At 38.3% G+C, this 20,376-nt stretch overlaps 1 protein-coding gene across 1 annotated transcript; it reads left to right on the top strand.

Moving 5' to 3' along the window:
• The first annotated feature begins 2,586 nt into the window (after positions 1–2,586).
• cradd (CASP2 and RIPK1 domain containing adaptor with death domain) lies at positions 2,587–19,511 on the top strand. Its single transcript, XM_063004059.1, has 2 exons — positions 2,587–2,924; positions 19,216–19,511. The coding sequence occupies exons 1-2, from the start codon at positions 2,591–2,593 to the stop codon at positions 19,509–19,511; spliced, it is 630 nt and encodes a 209-aa protein (XP_062860129.1). The 5' UTR covers positions 2,587–2,590.
• The last annotated feature ends 865 nt before the right edge of the window (positions 19,512–20,376 follow it).

Raw genomic sequence — 20,376 nt, 5'->3', positions numbered from 1 at the left:
TTTCAGTAAGTTTGTAAATATTTCAGCAAGTTTATTAACAACAAATATTTTTTATGACTGCATATTAAAAATACATATCTAGATACATAAAGTCATAATTTCCATGCCATCTCATATCTAACCACTAAGAACCAATCAAAGCCCAAAATACTGGCCATTTCAGAAGAGTAGAACTTACAACACATTATGTCTGTTATTATGCACAATTTGCTAGCATAATGATGAACTGGTGAACTGTCCGGGGTGTTTCCTACTTTTCACCCAATTAATTAGACCCACTGTGACTTTGACCAGGATAAAGTGGTGGTAAAACAGACAATGAATGAATAGGTGAATGAAACAACAGTTGCAAGATTTAGGTTAAAGGCCAGCTTAATTACTAACATTTTAGCACATTTTAATACACCTACAAAGTTTCAAACTTCTAAAAGGGTTTCTTTATTTTTTTGTCTACCCAGGGGACCCGATATATTAAACCCTCAAAGAAGCTGTTTCACAAATCCAACAGTTTTGCCAGAAACTTGTTGATGGCCATTAAAAGTGTCTTAATAAGGTAACCAGTACAACCCTAAATCAGAAAAGGTTGGGACGGTATTGAAAATGCTAATTAGAAACAGTGTTTTCTATAATTACTTTTATTTCATTGCAGACAGTATGAACCAAAAATATTTCATGTTTGTTCATATACATCCATTCCTGCATTTCAGGCCTGCAAGACATTCCAAAAAGGTTGGGAAAGTAAAGTATTTACCATTTTGCAATGTAATTGTGTCCCATTGTTCCTGTATACAAGGTGTGCAACAGTGTTTAAAAATTCTTCCCACATTCTCTATTGGGGACAGGTCAGGACTGTAGCCAGGTCAATCCAGTACCTGTACCAGCCCCGGTTCTGGACTGCTTTGCTTGGGGGGGGGGCAGTAAAACCTAATGAGGGGGCATGTTGATAGTCATGTTTTTGAAGCCAGAAATATATTCAAGGCTTGATTTGTGCATGAATGATGACAGCCAAGCTATTGATACTGGCTTAAAGTGATGTATGAGGTAAAGAAATAAAAATGCATGTTTTCGAACTTAAACTTAAAACCCAATGATTAAAAAATACATGTTGATTATGTAAATGGAGAAAAAAGATTATCTAATTGTATTTCATTTTAATACGCTCCCTTAATTAAATTGCCATTACTAATAGAACAACTCTATTTCTTGAAAGGCTTTAATACAAATTTAAGTCAAAGCTGACAAATGTACCTACACACAGACTGAGAATATTCAAACGTGGAAATAGGAATGAGTGAGAATATTTATATTATTGGGAAATTAAAATATAAAGAAAACAAAAGAATACTAATTCTGTAAAAAAAAAGTGTTTACCAGTATACCTGCCTCTCGCTCACACTAACAGAACATATACTGCCGAACTGAACTGTTTGGGACTCAAAGAGCCAATCAGGAATAAGCAAGGAAATATCTTCACACTGTAAAACAAAATGCATTTTTGTGATTGGTTCAGAGATAATTTTAAAAATAGCCGTTGCTTGCATTGTGCTTGGGGGGGCAAAGACACAATTTGGGGGGGCAATGCCCCCCTCAGCCCCCCCCCCCCCCTAGCGCCGGCCCTGACCTGTACCCTCTTCTCTCACAGGTCTTTGTATTGTGTGCAAGCACAAGTTTTACATTGCCTTGTTGAAAAATACATGGACGTCCCTGGAGGTTGGATGGGGAGTTCTGTTCTGAAATGCTGATATTTCTGTAACTTTGGGTAAACTTAGGAGGCATTTCATCTGATATGAAGAAACTTTCACTCGGACATATGAAAACATTTCTTTTAAATCTGTCACTACCATGTTGCTGCTAGCATCTGACATATCTGGAGTTGAGTGGAAATCAAAATGTATCCATCGCTTTGTCTGCACTTGCACATTAACATGCTTAACCATTGATCTAACTTATAAGCACAGATCACAAATTCACCACACCTGCTTGCATCATTAAGCTACCAAATACCTTGACGTTTCATTTGCTAGTAACAAGTAACGAATTTGCATAGGGCAAATGTATCAGAATACAAGTATACATTTTATTTAGAAAATGTAGTGGATTAAAAGTTGATGGAAATTTCAAAACCTCAAGTAAAGTACAGATACTCCAAAAAATACTTAACTACTGTAACCATTATTATTATTATTATTACATTACACCAGTGATCATCACAACGGGATCCATCTGGGTTCAGTGCATTATAGTTCCTCCACATACAACTCATCACATCATGTCACCATGGACCTCTTTGTGCAGTGACTTTCATGTCTAAATCGAAAAGGCCCCTCACCAAACCAAGTTAAAATCATATTTTTTGTTTAATTTAATTAATTATACACTGGCGTAGTATTTATACATTTTTATACAATGAGTAAAATATTAAAATGCTGGACTACACATTTGAACTCAAAGCATAATTCGACTAAAACAGGTCATAAACTAGCCAACTAGTCTAGCCATATGTTTAAGAACTCTGCTGTTGGTAAACGCGAGTATGTGTAACGCCGCTAGCAGCATTAGCGCTTGCTAACCAGGCAGTTTCAACTGTAGTATGTTTGTGTCAATAATGGAGCCGAAGCACAAAGAGATTCTCCGAGCACATAGGCTCTATCTGTGTGAACAGCTGGTTGTAGAAGATACAATAATTCAGTATTTATATCAGGAGGACATTTTAACCGAGAGTCTAGTGGAGGAGATTCAGTCGCAAAGCTGTAACAGAAAGAAGACGCTGGAATTGTTGAATACTTTGCCACATCGCGGTCCTAATGCTTTCTCTGCGTTTATACAAGCACTCCAACCTGACTTCCCCTGGATTACTGAAAAACTACTACTGTCAGTCCAGGACCAGTCGAACAGCGCGGAAAATACGCGATCGGTCAGCACTGGTAAGTGCGTTGTTACACAACAAATATAGACTTTAATACAAAACTGATTTGATAGGTAGAGTAGGGTCACAGTGTTCCGTACAAACATTCCGCACGTATATTGTTGTAACCAATAGCCTTAAAGGCTGGGGTGGGACTTAGCTGTGTTTCAAGCTCTGATTTGTTAAATTCGGTGGCCACATTTAGTTTAAACCCAAACACCTTGTCCTACTGTACGAAACACAGTAATGCGTTTAGTGATTAAGCTGCTACTGCATTAAATACACTTTAGTAAGAACAAAAAAAAACAAAACAGGAATCTGATCTTGATGGCCGTAATTATTCTAACATAATGCTACACATTGGCTAATACAATTTATCATCGTCTTCCTACAATGCGTACATTTAGGCAATTTACAGCAGCCCATTCAATAATCCGTGCGCCAGCTGTTTTTTGTAAAAAAGGGAGGAAAGTAGACACATAGAAACTAAAACATCAAACACCGAACAGTCTCGTATCAAAGGCAAGGTTTTAACTCTGTGGAACTTTTACATTTTGTGCCACTGTGCATAGAACAGTTTAATATAATATAAACTAAAAATGCAAGTCATATAGTCAACTAATTACATTTTACTTATAGTTTTGTTCTATTTTCATTGGCTTTAAGGCCACATGTCGAACTCTGTCTGTACAGACACTGAGGCAAGGTACCTGCTGTGCCACTGTGTCCCCGCAATATATAATAAAAAGAAATATATGAATGATAAATAGAAAGAGCATTGGTTTTTACTAACCACTTTATTCATAGGGATAATCTGTCAACATCACACACTTTCATAGCACAATAGTGGTAAGTGGTATACAACATTCACTAAAGCATTTCACTGCCAGTTGTACTGTGTATGACCATGTATGTGACAAATAAACCTTGATTTGATTTTGATTTGGTATGGCTGGGAAATCTATCTAATATCTGATCCAGCATTTACAGTGTATCACAAAAGTGAGTACACCCCTCACATTTCTGCAAGTATTTCATTATATCTTTTCATGGGACAACACTATAGACATGAAACTTGGATATAACTTAGAGTAGTCAGTGTACAGCTTGTATAGCAGTGTAGATTTACTGTCTTCTGAAAATAACTCAACACACAGCCATTTATGTCTAAATAGCTGGCAACATAAGTGAGTACACCCCACAGTGAACATGTCCAAATTGTGCCCAAATGTGTCGTTGTCCCTCCCTGGTGTCATGTGTCAAGGTCCCAGGTGTAAATGGGGAGCAGGGCTGTTAAATTTGGTGTTTTGGGTACAATTCTCTCATACTGGCCACTGGATATTCAACATGGCATCTCATGGCAAAGAACTCTCTGAGGATGTGAGAAATAGAATTGTTGCTCTCCACAAAGATGGCCTGGGCTATAAGAAGATTGCTAACACCCTGAAACTGAGCTACAGCATGGTGGCCAAGGTCATACAGCAGTTTTCCAGGACAGGTTCCACTCGGAACAGGCTTCGCCAGGGTCGACCAAAGAAGTTGAGTCCATGTGTTCGGCGACATATCCAGAGGTTGGCTTTAAAAAATAAACACATGAGTGCTGCCAGCATTGCTGCAGAGGTTGAAGACGTGGGAGGTCAGTCTGTCAGTGCTCAGACCATACGCCGCACACTGCATCAACTCGGTCTGCATGGTCGTCATCCCAGAAGGAAGCTGACGCACAAGAAAGCCAGCACACCGTTTGCTGAAGACAAGCAGTCCAAGAACATGGATTACGGGAATGCCCTGTGGTCTGACGAGACCAAGATAAACTTGTTTGGCTCAGATGGTGTCCAGCATGTGTGGCGGCACCGTGGTGAGAAGTACCAAGACAACTGTATCTTGCCTACAGTCAAGCATGGTGGTGGTAGCATCATGGTCTTGGGCTGCATGAGTGTTGCTGGCACTGGGGAGCTGCGGTTCATTGAGGGAAACATTAATTCCAACATGTACTGTGACATTCTGAAACAGAGCATTATCCCCTCCCTTCGAAAACTGTTTTCCAACAGGATAACGACCCCAAACACAACCTCCAAGATGACAACTGCCTTGCTGAGGAAGCTGAAGGTAAAGGTGATGGACTAAACCCAATTGAGCACCTGTGGCGCATTCTCAAGTGGAAGGTGGAGGAGTTCAAGGTGTCTAACATCCACCAGCTCCGTGATGTCATCATGGAGGAGTGGAAGAGGATTCCAGTAGCAACCTGTGCAGCTCTGGTGAATTCCATGCCCAGGAGGGTTAAGGCAGTGCTGGATAATAATGGTGGTCACACAAAATATTGACACTTTGGGCACAATTTGGACATGTTCACTGTGGGGTGTACTCACTTATGTTGCCAGCCATTTAGACATTAATGGCTGTGTGTTGAGTTATTTTCAGTTATATATACAAGTTGTACGCTGACTACTCTAAGTTATATCCAAGTTTTATTTCTATAGTGTTGTCCCATGAAAAGATATAATAAAATATTTGCAGAAATGTGAGGGGTGTACTCACTTTTGTGATACACTGTATGTCAGTACTTACAACATCAGAACATCACAAATTACATTCATATTGTTCCCAGGGTGCCACCACTGTTTTGCTGGCACATTGTTACCAAATGCAGAATTCATTAGTAAATGCCTTTACCTTTGTAATATTTTGTTTATCCCTGAGCAAATTTTTTAAATAATTTCTTATTCAGGGTTGCAGTGGGCTTGGTGAACTACTAAGTGCTAAGCAGCAATACATAATAGGGCACCACAGAAATCACTGGTCACTACACACTTACCTGTTTACTTACTTACTAGTGCAATTTAAAACAGCCAATCCACCTATTGCATGCCTTTGGGAGGTAGTAAGAACTCAGAGTATCCAGACAAAACAAACAAAGAACTACAAAAACCTGCCTACAACACCACTGTCTCACACACCCTTATGACCATTTTTCTTTTTTGATCAGGATAACAGATGCATTTGCATGAAATGACCTTACTAAACTGGGAAGTGCAATGTTCATAATGTACTGTATAGAGTATATGTAAATGTGATAAAAGCTATCTACCATCTGGATTTAACTGATGTCATTATCAGTGCTTTGCTAGGCTAGACTAGGTGTGTTGAAGCAGAGAAAACAGTATGTGCAGTGTGTGAAGGGTGTGGAAATGAGAACAATTGTTTAAGATTTAGGATTTGCATAGCTAGTTTTCTTTCTCATTGTTTCTCTACTTAAGCTTTGGGTAAGAAATCCTTAGCTTGGGAAAAAGCCTTCTAGGACTTTTCAAGACATTCAACATAAATTGACATTTTTGTAATAAGTATAGAGTAAATTATATATATTAACAGGGCTGTGGATTGTTTCTACTAACTGACCAGATGCATACAAGAAATCTAGTAAAAATCAAGCTTTGTATTGCAAGAATATCAAACCTCAGCTTTAGAGTTGTTTAAAATAAAATCTCCTATATGATGTTGGAAAATAAACACCTTCATTATATATCTAGGAAAAGCATTAAAGTTGTCATTAAATCTTTATTGCCAGATATAAAACCTATTATAATAATAAAATAATGGAGATTGCACTGCATGGCCTGTCTGAAAAATGGACTATTTGGCCAAATGTTTTTGGATACTTGACCATGAGCTTGTTGGGCATCCCATTTCAAAAACAAATGATATTAAAATAGTGTGACCTCTGTGTGATCTTTTCAGCTATAACAACAGCCACTTTCTCACGAGACCTTTAAGGATGTCTATGGGAATTTGTGCCCATTCAGTCAAAAGAGCATTTGTATGGCTGCGCAGTGATGTTGGTCAAGAAATCCTGATTAAAGTTTCAGTTCATATCGAAGCTGTAAAGTAAGGCTGAGGTCAGGGCTCTGTGTAGACCACTGGAGTTTATTTAAACCAAGGTATACTGCATGTCTTTATAGACCTTGCTTTCTGCACAGGGGCACAGTCATGCTGAAACAGGAATTGGCCTTCCATAAAGTGTTGCTGCAAAGTCGGAAGCGTAATTTCCTTTATACAGTATAATTGATTTATTTCACCTGTTGTAGCAATTGTTGTGGCTCAAACATATGCATTTATTAAATAGGAGGAGCATACCCATATTTTGTCTACATAGTGTCTATATTATTTATATTAATGGTGCCCGTGTCTTGTGTAGCAGGTAATAGCATAGATACATACTCCTTAAAATAAATCAATCATCCAAAAACTCAGCTTTGCTCTGTGGAGCGACTGGGTATTGGGTACAGGTTACTCATTTACTGTAAATTCTAAGAAAAAAAATCCAAGAGTTCCTAAAGAGGAAATTCTTGGGAATTATCCATGTTTGGTTTCCTTAAGAATGTGGGAAAGATACTGTGTATCTAAAATAAGTAAATGATAACACAGATGACTCAGGCTGCTGGAGAATTATTTTCTCTTAAAACTGTCCTATATTGCCATGCAACATTTCTAATGCAGGCTTCATTTTACATTCAATAATAAAACCCCCATATATCTTTACTATAACAGTGAGGATAATTAAAACCTATGTCTCGTTAAGCATTAATTTGGTTCAGGTGGTAGTGTTTTTATTTATCATGGTTCCTTGCTCAAAGATTTACTGGCTTCTCTGCTGGCAACCTGCTTTTCTCCTGAAACCATGATGCAGGGCTTGATTCAGTCAATTTTTTTCCTGCTTAAAAGCACTCTTTTATCTTTACCTAGAAACTTAGCCAGTGTCATGGCACTTTTCAGTCCCAGGGGATGGCACGAGGACAATGCTATTCCTTTTTTCATCACCGTCTCCGTTGTAGGCTGCAGATGTTTTTGTGTTTTTTTGTTTTTTTTTGTTTAATACTTTCTTTGTTTCTGTTTTTTCGGCCACCACCTTTATATTTTCTTTACACTTTTAGTTTGTGGCTTTTTAGCCACACTTATTTCTACCTTGGTTAAGTATCCTGCATATTGGCCGCAGATATGACACAAGTCAGAGATGGTGTGTGGTGATCCAGTTCTCCTTGATTAGATTGGGGTTGTGCATGCAGCAGCAGTTTTACAGTCAGGAATGAGAAATAAGTAGATATCATTTGAGGGACATGAGAGAGATAGAGGGGTAAAAATTAGCAGATGAAAAACATGAATTAGCAGATAGTTTCTAATAAAATGGCCAGTGATTGTATATAATCATAGTCATGATTTGCTCAAATACAAAGAATAATTTGTAATCTGTATAACCAGGTTATATTATTGGTTTAGAAATGTAAGTACTTTTTTCTTTGCAATACAAGATAAATTGTAGAATGTCAGTTTAAATACAACTACAATTTCAGAGCTTTGAACCTATAAATAAAATAGAACTTATTAGTTAACTTAGAGTAATTTAGCATCACAAGAGACAATTCAGTGTAAAACATTGTATGTATAGCCTCAACAACTAAAAAGGGGCCACATTGTCTTTTCTCAAGAATGATTTCTGTGAAAGCCACATTAATTCCTGGCACTGAACTCAGCACTCTCGCCTTGCATCCTCCTTTCTAGGAAAAAATAGCTTAATCAAAGCCATTTGTTGGCAGCTTTCCTCTCACATTTCTGTCTCTGGCTTTTCTTGACTCACTGTAGTTTAACTTATAATAAAAGTGGCCTGCGGATAAATAAAATTGAAAAAATATGAGTACACTCCCCTATACTTCCAGGAAACAGAAGATAAAGGAAAAGCATTGAGGTGAGGAACTCGAAGGCTAAAACCCAGATTTACTAAGGAATTTATGATTGCATTACTGTTTTATGCTGCAATGCCAAATGTATGAAAAGATTACAGCAATATTAATTTTCTTTTTATATTCAACAAATATGTCAATATGTATAGCATTTAAAAATATGTTATTCTGACACCAGATAAGACAAGTTTGCCAGCACTAATGTAAGCTGTTAAGAAGTATTTAAAGTGATTTCAAATGTTTCATACCCTTTTTGATCCTTTACATTTGTAATTGGCAATATTATCCCCCCCCACCTTAAAAAGTATTATGGTGATGTGTACAGAATTGTATAAAAATATACAACAAGAAGCCTTAGTAAATGGAGAAAAGAGTATTTATAGATGCATACAAGCAATGTTGCTTAGTTGACATAACTTTGAGTTGAAATAAAAAACTCTAGTTCTCTTGACAAATGTTTATGTGCATTATTATTTAACCAGTCATGCCAGTCATATGGTCAAGACTATAATATACACCGATCAGCCATAACATTAAAACCACTTCCTTGTTTCTACACTCACTGTCCACTTCATCAGCTCCACTTACCATATAGAAGCACTTTGTAGTTCTACAATTACTGACTGTAGTCCATCTGTTACTCTACATACTTTTTTAGCCTGCTTTCACCCTGTTCTTCAGTGGTCAGGACCCCTACAGGACCACCACAGAGCAGGTATTATTTAGGTGGTGGATCATTCTCAGCACTGCAGTGACACTGACATGGTGGTGGTGTGTTAGTGTGTGTTGTGCTGGTATGAGTGGATCAGACACAGCAGCGCTGCAGGAGTTTTTAAATACCGCGTCCACTCACTGTCCACTCTATTAGACACTTCTACCTAATTGGTCCTCCTTGTAGATGTAAAGTCAGAGGCGATTGCTCATCTATTGCTGCTGTTTGAGTTGGTCATCTTTTAGACCTTCATCAGTGGTCTCAGGATGCTGCCCATGAGGTGCTGTTGGCTGGATATTTTTGGTTGGTGGACTATTCTCAGTCCAGCAGTGACAGTGAGGTGTTTATAAACTCCAGCAGCGCTGCTGTGTCTTATCCACTCATACCAGCGCAACACACACTAACACACCACCACCATGTCAGTGTCACTGCAGTGCTGAGAATGATCCACCACCTAAATAATACCTACTCTGTAGTGGTCCTGGGAGAGTCCTGACCATTGAAGAATAGCATGAAAGGGGGCTAACAAAGCATGCAGAAAACAGATGGACTACAGTCAGTAATTGTAGAACTACAAAGTGCTTCTATATGGTAAGTGGAGCTGACAAAATGGACAGTGAGTGTAGAAACAAGGAGGTGGTTTTAATGTTATGGCTGATCAGTGTATGTGTACACTCACCAAGACAAATTCCTTGTTTCACTGACCCACCTCCATGCTTGACTGTGGATATAGTATTCTTCTAGTCATAAGCTTCCTCTTTCTTGTGGCAGATAAACCACTCCATTTTTGATACATCACTCCATAGACCTGTGTCCGAGAACTCTACAGGGCTATTTAGTTTCCTTCTGGCATACTGGTCACATGAAAACAAGTCCCATCCTTCATCAGATCATCCGGTCTTTTACAGTAACAATGGGGTTTTTATTTATTGTCCAGTTGAGATTGCTAAAGACTCTGGTCAAAATTATCTCTCACAGTCAGGCAGGTTTACTGCTGCATCGTAAGTTTGGAACTTCTATACAATTGTAGGTTTTAAAATCAGCAGTATTATGTAGGCATTGAATAATTGTGACAAGGCAGTATTAACAAATATCCTGCTACCTTAAAATACTACATCTTTCATTTTCTTTTTTTACTTGCTGTCTTAACTTTGTCTTAATTTTAATAAGTCTTGAACAAAAAAAAACTCAACTGTGTCAAAATGTAGATACTGCAGTTTAGATTATTAATTTGTAGTATAGAAAATTCTGTTATGGAATTAAACTTTGTGAAATGGCCTCCTGATGATCAACTTTTCTGGGTCCATACATAGATATTGTACAAATAGAGCACCCATTATACCACAAGTATTAATATGTAATAGTCTAGAAAGCACTTGTCTCCTTGCTCACTTTGGGTTAGGGTTATACTTTTAGAAAACCCAAACGCCATGCAGCACAATGCAATAAGCCCGCAGCAGGGTGGCTGACAAAGCCAGTATTCAAATATCTTTCTTAGCTGCAGTGAAATAACACTGATAAGGTACAGAGACTGTCTGATTATAGGAACAGGCACTGTCAGTCATCTGCACCTACATAATGGCATGATCATGGTATGGTAGCTTTAACCTGTGGCCCCAGCTGAATTATACAGCAGGTGAACTTGTTACAGAGGTTTAAGATGTGTGAATGTTTGACAGTGGCATAGTTGGAACAGTTTTCTATAAAAACAAATGTAGCCATTTCTTTCTTCTTCAGGCTGCTTTTTCCCCAAGTGCCAGAAAGTCGGCACATGTAAAAACTGTCTCTTCGAGCCAGACCACGTTTTCACAGGCACTCACTGGTCTCCACCCTACCCCTCCTTTGGTGCAGTCTGCTTTCCAGGAATTTTAGAATGAGAGGTCTTGCTGTCAGTGTAGAAGCATGCAGTAGACTCCTCCCAACAGCACTTTAGCTGCAGTCCTGCTGGCTGCTTTTCTTTGGCACACTCCATGTTGGCTCTGTTTAAGGTTTATTGCGAGGGCCAAACCACTGCTCTATGTTTTAAGTAATGCAGCAGAAGTCATCTTAGGACACTGCTGTAAGGGCATGAAACAACAAAACACAGAGCGGACAGGAAAACAATACTATCTTATTATGGATTTGAAATCATAGCCTTGTTCGTCCTGTAAAGGGATTAATGTTGATGAGGCTCAGTGTATTCCTCTTTCCATAAATATATGAGTTTTTTTTTTATTATTAAATTTGATTCATAAAAAGTCATGAATACACCGTTCACCAAGTTGGGAAATTAAAGATCTAACAGTTGCACACAACAAGAATTTCTTTCTCCCACGATACTGTAAGAAAACGCTTAACATCACTATGCCATCACTATATATGTACTGCCATCATTATGTACAGTGGGGCCAAAAAGTATTTAGTCAGCCACTGATTGTGCAAGTTCTCCTACTTAAAAAAATTTGAGAGGTCTGTAATTTTCATCATAGTTACACTTCAACTATGAGAGACAAAATGAGAAAAAAAATCCAGGAAATCACATTGTAGGATTTTTAAAGAATTTATTTGTAAATTATGGTGGAAAATAAGTATTTGGTCAATAACAAAAGTTCAACTCAATACTTATGTAACATAACCTTTGTTGTGACAGGCAATGACAGAGGTCAAACGTTTCCTGTAAGTCTTCACCAGGTTTGCACACACTGTAGCTGGTATTCTATGGGGTTGAGGTCTGGAGACTGGCTAGGCCACTCCAGGACCTTGAAATGCTTTTTACGGAGCCACTCCTTCGTTGCCCGAGCGGTGTGTTTGGGATCATTGTCATGCTGGAAGACCCAGCCACGTTCCATCTTCAATGCTCTCACTGATGGAAGGAGGTTTTGGCTTAAAATCTCACGATACATGGCCCCGTTCATTCTTCCCTTAACACAGATCAGTCGTCCTGTCCCCTTTGCAGAAAAACAGCCCCAAAGCATGATGTTTCCACCCCCATGCTTCACAGTAGGTATGGTGTTCTTGGGATGCAACTCTTCCTCCAAACACAAGTTGAGTTTTTACCAAAAAGCTCCATTTCGGTTTAATCTGACCACATGATATTCTCCCAATCCTCTTCTGGATCATCCATATGCTCTCTGGCAAACTTCAGATGGGCCTGGACATGTACTGGCTTAAGCAGGGGGACACGCCTGGCACTGCAGGATTTGAGTCCCTCTCGGCGTAGTGTGTTGCTGATGGTAGCCTTTGTTACTTTGGTCCCAGCTCTCTGCAGGTCATTCATCAGGTCCCTCCGTGTAGTTCTGGGATTTTTGCTCACCGTTCTCATGATCATTTTGACCCCACGGGATGAGATCTTGCGTGGGGCCCCAGATCGAGGGAGATTATCAATGGTCTTGTATGTCTTCCATTTTCTTACAATTGCTCCCACAGTTGATTCATTCACACCAACCTGCTTGCCTAGTGTAGATTCACTCTTCCCAGCCTGGTGCAGGTCTACAATTTTCTTCCTGGTGTCCTTCGACAGCTCTTTGGTCTTGGCCATGGTTGAGTTTGGAGTCTGACTGTCTGAGAGCTTCTTAAAGAAGAAGTTACAGGTCTGTGAGAGCCAGAAATCTTGCATGTTTGTGGGTGACCAAATACTTATTTTCCACCATAATTTACAAATAAATTTTTAAAAAATCCTACAATGTGATTTCTTGGATTTTTTTTTCTCATTTTGTCTCTCATAGTTGAAGTGTACCTATGATGAAAATTACAGACCTCTCTCATCTTTCTAAGTAGGAGAACTTTCACAATCAGTGGCTGACTAAATACTTTTTGGCCCCACTGTATGTACAGTGGCCACCACATAAGTAATTCAGCTTTTGGTAAATTACTTTAATCCCACACTGAAAAAATATAAATATTCCAACATTTAATTAAAATTAAAAAAATTACTTAAAGAAAAAAAAAAACAAGAAACAACTGACATGCTAAAAGGATTCCTCGTCACTGCTGCAGTAATGATTTCTGATGGCTGGTTGATGGGAGATAATGGAGATCAGTGTGTGACTCTCAGTATGCGATACTGATTCCTGTGTGCACCTGCCTCATGCAGGTGAAAAGAACATGTGTTGGAGGGGGCAAGTTGGGTATGGCCCTTCTTGGTCAGGGTAGGGGTCTACAGCAGTGGAAGAGAGATACAGCCAGATAATTGTATATGACTAGATTGGAAGAAAAAAAGGGAAAATGTAAAAAACGGAAAAACAACAATACCACTTGTGCCACATTTATTGGTACCCCTACATTTAATACTCTGTACAACTTCTGCCAATAAAACAGCACTGGAAAACAGGATGGAAATTACAGAGCAGCGAATTTGAGACCTTTTCTGAATCTCTCCAAATCATCTAAGTTTCACGCCAAACCGATCTTGAGTGTTTGTTCTTGTTTGTACTTTTGTTTAATCTGATTGCTTATTTCTGAGGTGTCATCTGACGGTAGTTTTGGAGACTTGGTGACCCCAAGACGCGTTTTTTTTTCTTAAACTTTCTAACAGTGATTCTTGGCGATTTTCTTTCTCATTTACCATCTTCTGCAATGTGTGTGGGGGCAAAACAAACTTAAGTTTTCAACAAGGCCAATTTGACACAGTTCTACATGCTAGATATTTTTCTTCTTCAACTCTGCAAGCTGCTCAGATCGAGTTGTTGAACAGTTCACACATGGCGACCGAGAGCCGAGTTTCGATCCCCGAACGAACTTTGAGTTGCCTCCAGTGACTGAGTTCTCTTAAAAAGATATGAGTATGGTGATCATAGGACCTGGAAAATCTGTAGGGAAGAAACTGCGATAAACAGAAACAATTCCACCTGTAGTGGATTAACACTCAAGTTGCCAGTGACTGCCAGTTAAGAGAAACTTAATCATCTGTGCCTCCATGCCTTATCTGCTGGCCTAATTTGGAAAGGCAGAAGGGCATGGTTCTGTGCCTAGACTGGTCGACGCTAGATGTGGCAGCCTGGGAGCAACTTGGCGTTTGCTCGGCGATCTAAACTTGGCTCTCAATCGCTGTGTGTGAACTACTCAACAACTCGATTCGAGCGGCTCGGCAAATGAGGAGAGATATCTAGCATGTTGAATATCTGGATCAGTCAGTTGCGACTGGCAGTGAGTGTGGTGAGGGGGATAATATAGTTTCTATCAGAATACATCGGCACACACACAAGCTTTACAATATTTGTGAACTTATCGTCCACGCCAAACCATAATACCAACGTTGCATTACAAAAAAATATTTATTAACCTCCATCTCGCTACAGAACAAAACAATCCCTGCTGGTAGCACTGCCAAATTCACTCATTCATTTATTTTTATTTTTGACTTTACGCTGCACATGAGCACGCAAACAACTTCTGATCGTTTGCTACTTGTTGACGTGCATTTTTGGACATGGCATTAAACTCCTCTTTACTTCTCGCATTTGTTTTCGTGACAAAACATAGATTGGAAGACCAGAGAAGCTCGCCTGAGATTCCAGTTGGTGACAGATAGATCATGTAGTGTAAAACGCCCTATCGCCAATCAGTCGTGTAGTTTGAAAGCCACACCGACTTGAAAGACTCCCGATTACAAGAGATACAGTTGTGTAGTGTAAACTGTACAACGACCTGACGACTTGGAAAGTCGTGTAGTCTGAACTTGGCATAAGCTGCACTGCCGGTCTTCACCACTTTATTACATGCTGCATGTTTTAATTTTGTACTACACACACTGCCATAATACCTTTTAAGGTGACGAGAGTTGAATATTTCCAATTGCATCTGTATATTTAAAAGTAATTGCCCTCTAAACTTAATTACTGGTTTGCTACCTTTAACAGTGTCTACTGCAACCAATTGCATCAGATAACTGGGAATTACAGTCCCAGGGATGGGATGGTAGGAGGACATGGGGGCATTTCAAATTCACATGTTTATAAGGCTGCACAGGTGTTTGTACACTCCTTTTTTTATATGAATAAAGCATTATTCTGCTTTATTTTGTATTATTTATTTCAGTTGTTTGATAGAACCAGTTTCGACACAATTTAAGATCCATTACCAATTTATAAATCTACTGACTTTAAAAGTAATGATTTGGTGCCAGATAAACCTCCAGTAAATATTCAGAATGTGTGCCAGCAGTCTTTATGATTGAATTAAATTCAAACTACACAATAAAACATGACACTAGAGTTCTTTTTGCCACAAAGTTAAGGTTTGTTTTTATGTGCAGGACTCCAAAGCACTGACGTTATTTTTGTCATCACACTGCAGAAATCAATGGCTGTCCTTGATTTGGTGAGGTGTTTAAAACACTCTCAAAACAAACTGACTTGCTGAACTTTGCTCTTTTGGTACCTGATGTTCAAAGAAACACATCTATCCTGTTTTGTACAAAACAAGAATAGGTTATTTGGCATTACTGAAGGCATCAACCCCACAGCATATGGCTGTGACATTTTGGTTTTAATCCCATCGAATAGTATAAACAGGAATAGCCTATAGCGATGTTGACAATCTTGTGTGTAGGATGGTAATTATAGACTTGATTTAGGTTTTTTACTATACATAGTTTTTTTTTTAAGACAGATTAATGTGAAGGTATTATTTGGCATTGTAGTGTAGCTCATGCACCATAATAAGAAAGGCCTCCTGACACTGTCATCTTACTTTTTTAGAAATGTAAGTTTATGTTATCTAATTAGGCCCCTGTTTTGTTTAAGGACCTTAAAGTAATTACTATGTTTATGGCACCCCTGACTGTGACCTCTTGCAAAACAAAAAGTATTTTGCCTTACTGTAACCTGATGCCTTGTTTTAATATATGAATGCTGTGCTACTATATGTAGCATGGCAAAACAAAATAATCAGTCCACGATGACCCATTACATAAAATATTAATGTTGAGTTCTAATCACTAGTCAGCTTTATTATCTTAAACACTACCTGGTCCTGCCTAATTCACTTTAGCATTCAGCATGTGGATGTTTTTCTCACAAGATGGAAAATGTTGTGAGTTTTTGTGTCAGGACCAACCACACCATTGCTTTACATAAACCACATGTATCTGCACATGTAATTCTAAACTATTTTACTTTATAAACCCAATTTTGGATAAAGTTGATACATTCTGTAGAATCCTTGATTTGTTAAACCTTTATTTGACTGACAAAAAAAAAAAAATATTTCCAGTGTTCTTACTGACATACTAATTGCGTTAATATATCATGTATTTTGTTTGTATTAGCAAATCTGGAGTTTGATACACTATATGAACAAAAGTATTGGGACACCCCTTTTAATTTCTGAATTTATTTGGCAGCCACAAAAATTGCTACCAGGTACTTTAAATCAATTATATAAAGAAAATCTTATGCTTTTAACATTGCAGCAACATTTTAAGAAAGGTTCTTTCCTGTTCCGGCATTACTGTGCCCCTTTGCACTATACAAGGTCTATAATGACATTAAGAAAAAACATTTTTAAAGAAACCTCAGCCTTACTGAACTGAATGTGCACAAATTCCCACAGAAATACTTCTCAGAACAGTGTTGTTTGTATAGGTCACTCTATTTGAAAACAATTGGTTTTTGAAATGGGATGTCATACAATAATGGCCAGGTGTCCAAATATATTTGTCCAGATATAGTGTACCTGCAATACTCTAACACAAATCAAGTCAGTCAAGTGAAATTTATTTGTATAGCACTTTTTACATGAGCATTGTCTCAAAGCAATTTTACAGTGGGGAATGTGGGCAATGATTTAATGAGAGATCCCTTATGGCTCTGAAATCTGTAAACAAACCTGAGTGAGAGCATGTGAGAGACAGAATGACAGCAACCCAACATCCCTTATCACCACAAACATCTTTGCCCATGAACCTCCAAGCTCTGTACCTTTGTCTAAAGGCAGGGTAAACAGTTCTGGTCTTAGAGAGCCAGGTGACTCAACAAGTGGACACGGTGACAGGAGTCACACATCCCTGGTTTGTAAAGACCAAACAAATGCTTGAGTAAATAAGCATATTTTTAATCTGACATGAAGAATGATACTGTGTCTGAAACCTAAACAAAGGCGGGAAGATTATTTAGAATTTAGAAGCTTTAGAACCGGGTTTGACAACTTGTCTTTTGTGGACTTGGATTCAACAAGTGATATCTCAGTTTTGTCTGAATTAACTAGACATCCAGTCCCACTAATTGTGGGAAAGTCATTAGGTTTGGCAGATATAAACAACTGTGTGACTTGCATAACAGTGAAAAATTATGTCATCTTTATGAATAATATTTCCAAATGGTAACATGTAAAGTGTAAATAATAGAGGCCATAATACTGACCCCTGTGGAACACCATACTTTACTTTTGAGTTTCAGAGCATTTATTATTTATATTGATATGATCAATTAAATATTTAAACCAAGAGAGTGCCACTACTTTAAGACATACTGTGTTTTCTAGCCTATCCACTTCAATACTATATTCAATATTATATTCTGTACTATCAAATGCTGCACTAAGATCTAGTAGTACAAGAAAAGATGTATACATTATCAGGAGATATTAATAGATCATTAACTACTCTAATTAATATAATTTCAGTACTATGGTTCAGTGCTAATTCTGATTAAAATGTTTTAAGAATACTGTGTCTTGCTAGAATCTTTGAGACAAAAATGGTTTGATATTAACCTATTATTAGACAGCACATACTGATCAGGATTAGGTTTCTTAATCAGGGGTTTAATAGCTGCACATTTGGGTATGTATCCAAGACTATGTGTTTTATTTAGAATAGTAAGCAAGAATTCTACAGTATAATGACAGGAAGTACATTTTTAAGCAGACGTGTTGAAACAGGCACAAGTAGACATGATGATGACTTTGGTGATGTAACCAGGGAAGTTAGTTCTAAGTTAGGTCTGTTCTGCAAATTATAAATTTGATACCTACAACATGCTCTAAACAGTTGGGACGGGCAAAAGTTTATAGATTGTTCAAGTTCTCTGGGCCTGAGTTCATCTTCTTTGGATCAAAAGACAGTGGAAATGTGTGCTGTGGTCAGATGAGTCCACATTTTAGCCTGTTTTTAGGAAACAATAGACATCGACCTTATCAACTCAAAAAGAGAACAGAGGAAATGGATAATTCATACTGTAATAAGTGAAATGTGCAAACCATTTATCTTGGTACGGGCTTGTATTAGTGCCTACAGCATGGGTGACTGACATAAATGTGAAGATACCATTGATGCAAAGCCATATATTGGGGTTTTAGGAAGACATATTCTGCCATCAAGAACATGTCTTTTCCAGGATATCTGTGGTTATTTTAGCAGGTCAGTGCCAGGCCCAATCTGCATGCACTACAATAGCGATGTATTGTAGACACAAAGTGCATGTCTTAACTGGCCTGTCTGCAGTCCAGATATGTCTCAAATTAAAAATGTATGGCATATCATAAAGAGGTGGATTACCCAGTGGTGACCACAGTCTGTTAAACAGCTGAATTGTTATTTCAAGAATGGGTAAAAGTTCCATTTGTATAACTAACAGTTAGTATGCTAAGCTCCTAAATAAGTAAAAATTGGGGTTAAAATGCCTCTGTACCAAGTTTCTTTGAGTATGGTGCAGGCATTATGTTCTAAGGTTCGTTCATGAAAACAGTGGAAAACTTTTCTTTGTACTTTTGTTATATAAAGTGATTATGTTAAACAAAGGTTTGAGAGAGTCAACAAATCACCGATTCTTGTTTTCACTGCATTTTAAAAATGTCCTAACATTTTTGACAAAAGTCAGTTTTTATATATTTTTTAGTATTGTGGTTTAAAATGTACCCAAATTCAACATTCTCTTCCTCTCTTTGTCCAGCTTACAGTGCTGTCCCTGAGCACCTTCTTCAGATGGTTCCGTCTGATCTGCAGCTGAATAGATTGGCATCTCGTCTCGGCTCAGAGTGGGAAACGGTCATGCTGGACTTGGGCCTAACACAGTCAGAGATCTACCGCTGTCGTGCAGATCATCCATTTAACAGTCAGTGTCAGGTGCTGGCAGCTCTGGTAATATGGAAGCAGTCACAAGGTCGAAGAGCCACTGTGCAGCGGCTGCTTCACAGCCTAGAGACCTCAGAAATTCATCCTTCTTCCATTGAACAAGTGTTTATATGAACTAAAAAGGAGCTTTAAGGAAAAACAGGGTCCATCTTTGTGCTGTTGGGAAGTTTTGTTTAATTGTGCTGACCAAGTATATATAAATGTAAATATAAATATATATATATATAAATATATAAAATGGGCGCCGTGTGCTCCGGACCAAAGACGAAAAGGACCGTCCAGACAACCCGTTATCAGCAACAAGTCCAAAAGCCAGGGTCTGTCATGGTATGGGGCTGTGTCAGTGCCCTTGGCAAAGGTCATTTACACTTCTGTGATGGCAGCATTAATGCAGAAAAGTACATTGAGATCTCAGAGCAACATATGCTGCCTTCAATACGTCATCTTTTCCAGGGACGTCCATGCATTTTTTTAGCAAGACAATGCAAAACCACATGCTGCACACATTACAAAGGCATGGCTGCGAAAGAAGAGGGTACGGGTACTGGACTGGCCTGCCTGCAGTCCTGACCTGTCCCAACACAGAGAATGTGTGGAGAATTTTAAAACAAATAATGCGACAACGACGACCCTGTACTGTTAAGACGTGTTTGCAGGAAGTATGGGACAAAATACAAACTGAAACACTAAATCACTTGGTATCCTCGGTGCCAAAATGTCTTTTAAATGTGGTGAAAAGGAATGGCAACATTACAAAGAGGTAAATACTGTTCCAACTTTTTTTGGAATGTGTTGCAGGCCTGAAATGCAGGAATGGATGTTTATTAATAATGAAATGAAATTGACCAGACAAAACATGAAATATCTCAGGTTCATCCTGTCTGCAATCAAATAAAAGTCAAAGTAAATGTAAGAAACTCTGTGTTTTTTGGTATTTGCATTTTCCATACTGTCCCAACTTTTTCTGATTTGGGGTTGT

This window comes from Trichomycterus rosablanca, chromosome 1 (assembly GCF_030014385.1).
Source record: "Trichomycterus rosablanca isolate fTriRos1 chromosome 1, fTriRos1.hap1, whole genome shotgun sequence".
NCBI classification, from domain to species: domain Eukaryota; kingdom Metazoa; phylum Chordata; class Actinopteri; order Siluriformes; family Trichomycteridae; genus Trichomycterus; species Trichomycterus rosablanca.
The sequence above is the reverse complement of the archived record's forward strand: the minus strand, read 5'-3'. Positions and strand labels throughout refer to the sequence as shown.